General features: G+C 35.3%; 2 protein-coding genes across 2 annotated transcripts in view; one reads left to right on the top strand and one right to left on the bottom strand.

Annotated features, from left to right (window-relative positions):
• Positions 5,432-9,230, top strand: LOC109828789 (embryo-specific protein ATS3B-like). The gene is made up of 3 exons (XM_020395729.1): positions 5,432-5,615; positions 5,700-5,822; positions 8,798-9,230. Exons 1-3 carry the CDS (start codon positions 5,493-5,495, stop codon positions 9,080-9,082), a joined length of 531 nt encoding a protein of 176 aa, XP_020251318.1. The 5' UTR covers positions 5,432-5,492; the 3' UTR covers positions 9,083-9,230.
• LOC109828788 overlaps positions 10,618-11,199 on the bottom strand; it is a 9,968-nt gene continuing 9,386 nt past the window's right edge. Inside the window, exon 4 of the mRNA XM_020395728.1 lies at positions 10,618-10,888. Within this exon, the coding sequence (XP_020251317.1) occupies positions 10,810-10,888 (79 nt within the window). The 3' untranslated portion in view covers positions 10,618-10,809. The remainder of the gene's footprint in view (positions 10,889-11,199) is intronic.

Here is an 11,199-nt window from a genome sequence, read left to right as displayed (position 1 = left end):
TCCACCATTGCAAAATATCTAAACTATTATTTTGACATTTAACTAAAGATGCAGTTAAATATTAATCAATTTCAGAAACATCCGTTGATGATCCAAGTCCAGATCCACCAGTTAGCTCAACTACCATTGCATACCTATCAAAACTTATATTTTTGCCCCGACTTGAGCTCGTAGAAGCAGAAGCTGTAGACTGATGTGTAGCTACAGCTTTTGCCAATATCCTTCAAATACGGATCAATAAGAACCCCAAACCAAAAATAATAGGAATAGACATAAAATATTTATTAAATTTATTTTTTATTTGAAAAATTATATTTCTAAAATAATTATCCATACGATATTTACTAATTTTTTTTAATATTTAAAACTTGTAAAGCAGCTAAAGTAATGATTGGATAATAACATCCAGACAATAACATAGTAGCATCATAAAAAACTTGTAACATCTCTTTTAAATTACTTATTGTTAGACCCTAGAGGGGGGTGATTAGGGTCTTATGCTAATCTAATTCGATTAAATACCAATTAAAATTAATTAACAAGTTATCCTAGCAAGTATGAAATATAACAACTATATAAGCTAGGATAAGCAATATGAACAATGAGATATATCCTATATGATGAATATATATATGCAAGGATATATAAACTAACACAAGATGATATATCCTATCAAAGAGATATACAATATGATATAAGTATATGCAAGGATATAAAACTAACACAAGGGGTAAACAATATGAACTAAATAGTGGATCATATAAATAATGAGAGAAAGGCTATAAGGATGAACAATTATAAGTGCTAAGCCAAACTCAAACAAGCAATATGATCACGGAGTTCGGACCTTCCGTCCTACGTCTCCGCTCCCCACTCCCGGGGAGAAATCCACTATCACAACCCGGTTTGGAAGCCTCACCCGAATAACGTTTACACCTCACAGTCTGCAATCACACTCTACACCCACACAAGTGTTGGACCTAGCCGTGTCTCCCTCAAGTGCTTGGTTACAACCTCTCCCTAGGCTCGTCAACCGACGCCACTCCTCTTGGAACGATCCCCGACTCTCACCACACACTCCTCTCGGTGTACAAGTGTATTACAAAGTGATCTCACAATAAGGTTCAATACAATAATTGTTTGTTCTCTACTATGGATGAGAACACAATGAAAGCTCACACTCAATGTTACAACCCCAAATATATTATGGATGCAAATACAATAAGCTCAATGGTTGTGTGTGTACAAAGAGATAAATAAAATCAACTAAACTCAATATAAACACTAGCTTAATAAAATGATAATCAAACAATAAAATATAAAGTTAGATTGAGTTTAGAAAACTTCTCCAATAAATGACAAGAGTGAGAGAGAGATGATTTGAAGCCCAAACACCAAAGATTATCTCCTCAAGCCCTTGTGAAATTATCTTCACAAACCAAACTCTTAAACACACTTAGAATACCTTAAACAAACTTATAAAAACTCTTTAAAAATTTTCTCGTAGTTATCTTAGAAGTATGAGGACATGGGGTATTTATAGGCTCATCAAATAACCCCAAAAACCCAACCAAAACCCTTAAAAACATTAAAATAATTAAGGCTGGAAACTAGCCGTTACTATTCAAACGGCTATATATAAGTCGACTTAACAGGTGACACAAGTCGACTTGACAGAAAGAAAAACACATGCAGAAAGACAGTTTATAATTCGACTTATAGTAGACTTATAACAAGTCGACTTAGAGTAGACTTATGATAAGTCGACTTAGAGTAGACTTATAACATGCACAAGCAGTTTCTGCAGTTCTGGAAAAATGCGTATCTGACTTTGTAAAATCAAATAAAAATAGTAAATCGTATCTGACTTTGTAAAATCAAATAAAAATAGTAAATAAACTCTAAAAATCATGAAATTTTGAGAGAAAGTTCTACGCATGTATATTAACATGTTAAAGAAAGAATTTATGAAAAATAACTTTCCAATTGAGAGAAATAAATATTTGAACATAGATAAACAGTTTCTAAAAAACTGCTGAAAACTCGGTTTTGTAAATTCAATTGAAAATAACAAAACAACTCCAAAATTAGTAAAACTTGGGGAAATGTTTGTATATATGAATATAAACATGTAAACGAAGAAATTTTTTAAATTTCATTTCCTAATTGTGAAAACTCATGTATTTTGCAAGTATGTCCAAAACATGAAAAGTTGATATACATAAATTTTGATGTTTTGACATAAACACAACTTTTGGAAACTTTTGTATGGCTTTATAGACTTAGGAAAAGATATAAAAACATATTATCAAGTCCATAAACCAAGAACACAATATATTTTCAAATATGATAGAATATGAAACATATGAACATATATATGAATATATATTTGTTTCATATCTAAAAAATCAAACCAAAACATATATGTATATATATAACTATATATATATATATACAAAAACCAAAACGTGTATGTGTGTATATAATTGAGCTTAAAGTACTAACACACATAATATAAAACCTAAACTAAATTCTACCCAAGCTAGATGAAGGTCTTCAATAAGCTCGACTTGGTAAACTATGTGGATGAAGCGGGATCTTGGATCTTTAACTTGAATGCAATGCTTCATTCCACAATTCCACCAACCTCCATTAGATATGATCGTTATGGCGCAATCCGTCCATCCTCCAACATATTGTTTGTCTACAATAAATAACAAAATACAAGCACTAGACAAACAATATCTGATGTAAATTGTTTGTTAAATCATCATCAAAACAAGAAGGCCAATACTTATAACTATCCATTTATCTTCAGTTATTCCATACATACTACCAGAGCTAGAACTAGAAGTATAGAAAGCAATAAAATCATTTATAATTCCTTTATATTATATTGCTATACTTAACATTGCATAAGTAGAATTCCACCTATGGTCAACATCTTTTAGAATTAGCTTGAGTTTTAAATTTTTTTCTTTTATAGAATTGTTTCCATCTTTTAATTCTTTATTCAGAAGCATTATGAGTATAAGCTACTGAACTAACCTTTTCTATCATGAGTTTAATTTCACCAAATGCACTTTCAACAATTAAATTTATAATATGACAAACACATCTAATATGAAAAAGATCATCATGACATGGCAATAGCAGAGATGTTTTGATATAATCAACAACTACATTATTATTACTTGCATTATCTAGTGAAAGAGAAAATATTCTTTCTGATATTTTTAATTTTGTAAGTTCTTCAATTATTAAATTTGCAATATTAATACCAGTATGTGACTCTTCAAATGCAATAAAAAATAACTCTTTTAAATATTTACCAATTATCATCAATCTAGTGTGCTGTGATACATAAATAATCAGTTTGTGCTTTAGATGTCTAAATATCAGAAATTAAAGAAAATTTACAGTTTAAACTTTGAAAATAAGAAATTATTTTTCCTTGTTCCTCCTGATAATATTTTAAAATATCACGTTGACAAGTTTGATGAGAATTTTTTTTAAATGCCGGATAAAAGCCATCTGTAAACATATCTTCAAATTCATCATCTTCTACTAATTTAAAAGGAAGATTTTTAAGAATAATAAACCTGATGACGCATTTTCTGGTTCGGACTGCGTTATAATTCCAACTACTGAGACTACCAAAAGATGAGGATTAGGAGAGTAAAGATTGTCGGATATCACCTTGAGACGTCTGACCTTTGTTGGGTTTATCTAAATGGCGTTTGAGGTGGTTGATGCCGCTTTTATGATGAACTTGGAAAATATGGTCACACAACGCACACTTAGCCTTCTGGTGAGAAGTCTACCGTGTTCATCCCTGGTGAAGTCTATATTCTCGAAAAAATTCTTCACATCGAATCTCGGCCTTTTAAGAGCTCTTGGTGTAGAATCGACGCCACCGGAGTCAGGATCAACATCGGTAGGAGTAGGTGTAGTAGCTATGGCTCATGTAGTAGGATGACTCATTTTAAAACCGGGAGTTGGGTTTTGCCCTTCATAATCAGAGGAGAAAGCCATTTGATTGAAGAATTATAGAGGAAAATAGAGTATTAGAGAGTATTAGAGAGAAGTATATGAGTTTTAGATGAGAAAAATAAATGAAAACCCCCTCTATTTATAGAGGCAGTCTTTTAGAAAAATGACCAAAATACCCGCAAAATTTGGCCTTTTTTGGCCATTTTAGGGGTATTTTGGTCAAAATGCCAAATATGGCCGTTTTTGGCCTTTAAGATCGGGTCGGGTCGGGCGGGCCATCCTGGCCCGGCCGTTCTCTTGACCGGGTTGATGTGATGCAAGTATCTTGTTCCTGTAGGAATTGAGAAAATTTGAATATGAAGTGGCGATTAAGAAATTTGTGGCATCTCAAAGTTAATTATTGAAGTGGCCACAATTCATGGCCCCACATAGTTTCTGAATTACTCTCCTTACTGATTGTAGGTAGGGGTCAGCTTGGTCGCGCGCCCATCGGGTGCAAGGCCGGGTCAGGTCTGATTTGGGCCTAAAGAGCTTAGAGTGGGCCAGACCTATTTTTCTAATTCCGGGTTTGAGATTGGACTCAATCCAGCCCACGACCCGCCTAGGTGCGGAGCGGGTCTGACTCAGCCCACAACTCAAGGGTTTTTGTCCAACAATTTTGTTTTCTTTTTTTACCTTTTTAATTATATAACACTTGTATTTACAATTATAAAATTATTTCTAATTTATTTTTTAGTAGCTTAAACTTGTATTAAACTATTTTAAACTTGTATTAAACTTTTTAATCCTTCCAAGTAGACAACAACGAGCTTAAAGATTGATGCTTTGTTTCTCAGTGGGCCAAAAGACCAATGAGTTAAAGATCTATGATTTTTTGGCTTTGTTGGCAGCTAGCTGCATATCCAAAGAGCTAAAGGAACAGCTAGACTAACCAAAAAATATATCATAGGCCGAGACGGGTAGGGCCGGGCTCGGTCTAGCTTGAGCGGGCTCAGCGTTGCCCGGGCATACTTCTCTGATCCCGGGTCTGGGGCTGAACCCGAGGAAGCCCATGACCCGGGTATATCATGGGCTTGGATCCGACTCACTACGAGACGAGCGGGGTCGTGACCCATGGCGGAGTGGGCTAGGTCAGCCCGCGGTCGGCCTGACCCACGCCAAACCATAACTGTGGGCAGATTAATCTTACACTGTCTCAGTAGACGGAATAGTTAACCCATCAAATGACAGGCTAAGTTTCACTTAAACCTCACATGAGGTGTTGTTAACCTCTAGATATTTTTTTTTTTGTTATTCAACCCCTTTCATCTCCTCCATCAAGCCATTGCCAAAGAGGGCCTCCTAAGTTTGTATGGATGTGGTGGTACTCATCTACTGGACAGCCACGTGTCCAGTAGGTTACGCTGTCCGAAAGTTTGCTATAAAGACCCGGAAATTTCCCAGCAGGCAAGATCCCTACCTACCACGAGAGACGAGGCTCGTCTCATTGCAGACCAAAAATGGGTTTAACCTCCGCAATCATCATCTTCTCACTCTCGCTCAACCTCTTCATCACTTCACTCGCTGAACCCGTTAACCCGCATCCGCAAGAGTTCCCATCCTTCAAGATCCAAAAACCACAGGTACCCTACTAAACTAATTTGATCAAGAAAGGGGGAACTTGATTTTTATATTTATTATTTTGTTTTGTTTTATCTTTTTCGCAGGATTTGAAGCAGGCATTTGCGAGAGCATGCTCTTACATGGTGAGGATAACAACAAGCTGCTCATCTCCTCGGTACACCAGAGATTACGTCAGCATCTCTTTTGGAGATGCTTACGGCAATCAGGTATTGTTTTGATTTTGATTTTGATTTTTTTTGGGTTAATTCCACGGAGGAAAAATTTTATCTTAGAAATTGGGGGCTTCCAAGAGAGCGAAAGTTATTTGGGAAGTGTTCTTTTTGGAAGGAATTTCCATTTATTTTTATTAGTTTCTAGTTTTATTTAAAAATGACAAAAGGGCAAACTCATTATTTGACCTTATTTGTATTTGCGTTTCTGTTTGTATCATTTGATGAAGAAAAATGCTAAACCGTTATATGTTTAGAACGCAATCAGACTCAATAAAATACCCACATTGCACATGAATTTATATTGGATAGCTCTTTGGCAAAACTATAAGGATATGTAAAAAAAGGGTAAACTTAGCTTCGAACCCACCAAGAACTAAACTCCTCTTGAACATTATAATTTTCACAATAGCATATTCTCTTATACGAGAAATCTTTCATAATGCAAACTATGTGATGGTTGTTAACTTGTAGCTTTATGAGCATTTTATACTCATTATAACATTCTCTTACATTAGACGAGCATATTTGGTTTTGATAGTTGTTACTCTAGCTAAATTGATATGTTTGTTGTTACATCACTGGGGACTGCGCATCTTACATGTACTAGATTAATCAGCTATAAGGGGAATTTATCGTCGTGTTGTTAGCTTACTCAATTCCTCGACTGAACAATAAAGGATGAGCATGTGTAGTGCTAGTCTATAGAAAAATACTTTTCAAAGCTCATGTTTACAATGACTACTGACTACAGAGTCTCTGGTAAGTGGTACCTATAGTAGCAAAGGAAATTGATACACACCCAAAGCTGGTAGGTGGGATGGTTAAGATCTAGAGAAGCTTTTTGGATTGCAAATCGACCATAGTAACATAGGTGCAACATGAACATCCTCACAACTTTTTAGACACTTCAGTGCGATAGTTTAATAATGATTGTTTTTCATTGTCTGTCCCAAGTCAGGTAGAGGGGGAAAGTAATGTTAGATAGCCGACAATTAGCGTAAAATCTAGATGGATCTGTATCAAATGATCCTAAGGAACATAGTTGACTTGGGTTAAAGGCCTTTTCTTCTTGTTGTTCTTGTTTATACTAGATAGGTGCCCACAGGCTCGCAACTACTGTATAATGGTGGCTTTGGGTTGGAAATGATAAGGATCAACTCAAATACCGAGGTGTCATGTGTCGTTCATCTATAATTTCAAACCTGAATTTACATCCCTGCATTTGAATTTGAATTTACTTGTTTGAATGTGCAGGACATTCAACTATTCTTTGCATACTAAATATTTAAGTTTTCCCTTCCTAAAGTTATTATCTGGGGCAGTTGACCCTAAATTTTTTTTACTTAATAGTAGTTAAAAATCCCCTAAGAGTTAAGCTTAGTAGTAGTTAGATATCGTAGTGTTCCCACAAACAATCTTCACCTTTCAATTTGCAATTTCATCAACAAATCCTAGATTATATCACAAGTTCACAATCCAAACAAAACTTCCTTGACCGTCCTATATCCTCTGCTTAATTTTCTGTTTCTCAAGTAACAGATTGTGATACTTCTCCTCGTAGTTGCTGCCAAATGCAAAGTTCGACTTGTCTTTTCATCGTCTCCTTGAAAAAGAAATCGATGCCAATTGCCGAACCCAAAAGCTCCTCCTTCCAATATCTATATCTTTGAATCTTCGTCTTCGTACTTTTACAAAGTCACGACTTCAAGAGCTTAACAGAAGATTTACCGAGTTAAATACTGAATTACTCCTTTTATGTATCATGTTTGTGCTCAAGAGTTTCATTTGTTGGTTTTGATAAACAAAAAATTTTTCTTTTACAAAGTCGCAACTCCAAGAGCTTAACAATAGGCTTACCGAGTCAAATACTGAATTACTCCTTCCTTTTATGTATCATGTTTGAGCTCAAGAGTTTCATTTGTTGGTTTTGATAAACAAAAAATTATTTGTCTTGCCTAGCTCTATCCTTCAGAATTCTCCTTGGTGAAAATTATGGCACTCGATAAACAACTTGAGAATTATATAATAGATGTGAAATCAGATGCTATATTCTTCCCAGTTGTTACTGCAGCCGTGGAAAGAACTTTTTCTGCTATGATTATATTGAAGAATCAAATGCACAACTACATGGGAGATGACTAGTTGAGTAATTATTTGGTCACCTATATTGAAAAAGAGATATTTTATAGCATATACAATGAGAAAATCATATAACATATGAAAATATTAGTAGTGGATGTGACAATTATAAAGAATTTTACTAAGGTACCTCTGTTGCTTATATTTTTGTTCAAACATGTGTGTGTATTTGTTGTCATTAGTATTTGGGTAAGAACATCATATATTTATACTTGCAGTTCTGCTGGATCCACCACTGTCTAGAGTTGATGTACAAATTCACAATTAGAAAATTATGTTAAAAGCATTCGATTACATAATGACACGCCTCACCAGTTCTTTGTTATACTTTCACTACTTCATGCATATCAAAGACCACTTAGACCCGTCGTTATATAATTTATATATGTAATAAATAAAGCATTAGATGTTAGAATGCATTGGTATTGAACATATATTCTCTAAGAGTCAAATATGTGAATGAATTATCATATTCAATTCATTTGCTAAGTGAATACTGAAAATATTTTTATTTTGCTTAAACAACAGTCCAAAATGAATTTGAATCCTACAGTCAAATAAATGATTTCTTGGATTATTTAATATTTATTTGTCTAGTTCTATCCTTAAATGGACTAGCCGCCCACACAAGAATACAACTCCTATCAAAACCCACTTATTTCTCAGTCATTTAAGAAGACAATGAAAATCTATTAAACTCCCCTCCTACCTTCTTCGGTATAGCTCAAAACATCCTGCTCGCATTTAGATTTATTTGAGAGCAATTATGTTATCTATAACTTTTCGTGATGAAATATAATTGGATCATAATTTTTTGATTGGTGTATCAGGTGTACGTGCCGAGGCTGGATGACCCGTCGAGTGGCACATTCGAGCGGTGCTCAACAGACACGTTCAAGGTGCAGGGGCCGTGTGGGTATGGTGTCTGCTATGTTTACCTGTATCGGTCAGGGTACGACGGATGGATCCCTGACTCTGTGACTATCAGCGACCTCAATTACCGCAAGACCATCACCTTCTACTATCGCGTGCCTATTCCCGCTGGAGTCTGGTATGGATTCAATCACTGCGGTGGATATGTTACCGCCGCCGCCAATGCGACTGAAGTTATTTAGATGTTGAGTGTTGTTGTAGTTTAATCGAGATGAGATGGTACCCCGGTTTATATTGTGACTCTTTGCTTGGAGTGCTATGATATATAGTATGTTCTATAGAGACTTGTTACGGCGATGAAATAAGCAATGATCAATGATATTTAAAATATGGAGACAACATTGCTAATTAGCATGTTGTTATGTTTCTTCTTTCTTCTTAACTATTGGGAGGTTCATTTACAATTTTCTAATGAAAATTTTCCAACGTGCTTATTAACTAGGCCTCTAGCGGCCTAGCCGTATTCTATTGCTCTTTAGTTTGGGGGGAATTAGTGACGTTAACGTCATAATTTGGTTAAAAAAAATAGGGGTAATTGAGGATGGACCTCATGTAGTACTGCTGCTTCTTACTATTCCCTAGTTTTATTTTTCCAAATTCCAAATAGACTCCCTTAGTGATATTTTTTTTGACTCGTTTGCCCTCGATGGGTCTATTTGTAAAAAGAAAACAAGTTCTCTTTCTATCTATATCTATATACGAGATAAAAGAGTGAGATTGAGGCATCAGATGATATCCAATAGGCATAATATGACATCCAATGTCATCGTAAACAGAATTAAAAAAAAAAAGAAAAGAAAAGAAAAGAAACTCAGACAACATCTACACGCTGTTGGGAGAAAATACGATATCCTAAATATAATTTTCCATCTTCCAACTTCTGTAGTCAAACATCATATGGTTGAGGGTGTAATAACCAAAAATCTTTTAAAAAGGGATTCAGTCATTGCCTTGAGGCAGTAAAAACAAGGAATAAACTGGATGTTCTCAAAGGGGAACGTAAAATAATGGATACCTTACCAGCAGCAGGGATAAAATTGATTCAAGGTATAAAGACTTATTTGCGTTACTTAGGAAGTTCGAAGTAAAACTCAGTAGTCCTCGATGCCGGTCTAAAGCTAAGGAGACAAAAGGAAGTATTTGAACAACGAGACATAGGGCGCCGAAGCTTGGATAAAATATCCATGCTCTTCTATCAGAAATGTTGGAATATTACATATGTTCAATATTAATGTTACATAAACTGGCTCAAAATCAACACCAGCCTCGAGCCCTCTATATTACTTGCAGACAGGAGCTTAGGAGGCATTTCAGGCATAGATACAGAAGGGTTATTTGATCCTTCATCCATTCTTTTGAATCAGAGGAAAGGATGGCTCACAGTGCCGAATGCATATCATGTCTTTTATCATATAAAGGGTTAGTTGCAGAAAGAATCCTTCTGCATCATTGTTTCGAACTTACTACTCTAGTTTTATTTTTACATGACAGACCCACTATAGTGCCGTTGTTTTACTCTCAGAGGTCTATTTGTAAAAACAAAAACAAATTTCCCTTCCTCTAAGGGTAAAAGAGTCAAAAAATTTCGGAGAGGTCTATCTGCAAAAATAAATCTAGTGGACTAGGAATCCCGAAATCCGCAATTATCTCCTTTGTGATAACTCCCGGAGTATACATTTGTTTCAGATCCAAATGACAGTATTTGTAGAACACAAACTGATCCAGAGCTTTGTATTTTACCTTTAGAAATCTTGACAATACTTCCTTAATTAATTTAAAGGCTAGTATAATTCATATCTTGAAAAAAAGTATCTTACAAGCCATAAAAATACACAAACTACAGGCACAATTGATATTGATATGAAATTTCTGGGGGAAGACATTTGCATCACCAGGGAATAAGATGGGATTAATCGTCAAAAGTGCTCATAAACCCACCAAGAAATCCAGCTCCATTGCAGCCACCGCATAGGATCTCACGTTTGCCCCTGCAAAAGTTGAAGTTGAAGATATAAGAATCAAGGACGAAAGTTTGCAAGATATGACTAAGCGAGCATGATGATATAAGGTAGTGAGTATCTTTTGGAAGGTGACTAGAGACTGAATACCACTAAAACACCAATCATACAAAAAAGCTTGATGAGAGAGAGAGAGAGAGAGAGAGAGAGAGAGAGAGAGATGGTTGGAGGATAATAGTTGACCAAAGAATGGAAGATCAAACTTTCTAACTAGCAGCTAGGGTTGGACATGGGATGGTTCGAACCACTAGCCGAAACGTCACAGCCCACTTTGGGTCGAA

Source organism: Asparagus officinalis, chromosome 1 (assembly GCF_001876935.1).
Source record: "Asparagus officinalis chromosome 1, Aspof.V1, whole genome shotgun sequence".
NCBI classification, from domain to species: Eukaryota; Viridiplantae; Streptophyta; class Magnoliopsida; order Asparagales; family Asparagaceae; genus Asparagus; species Asparagus officinalis.
Note: the sequence above shows the minus strand (reverse complement) of the source record. Positions and strands in the feature narration are given on the sequence as shown.

Bases quoted from the DNA above. Each gene is read 5' to 3' on its own strand.
- LOC109828789 (XM_020395729.1), top strand. From the start codon at position 5,493: ATGGGTTTAACCTCCGCAATCATCATCTTCTCACTCTCGCTCAACCTC. The intron at 5,616-5,699 runs GTACCCTACTAA...TCTTTTTCGCAG, and splicing joins TCAAGATCCAAAAACCACAG to GATTTGAAGCAGGCATTTGC. The intron at 5,823-8,797 runs GTATTGTTTTGA...TTGGTGTATCAG, and splicing joins GAGATGCTTACGGCAATCAG to GTGTACGTGCCGAGGCTGGA.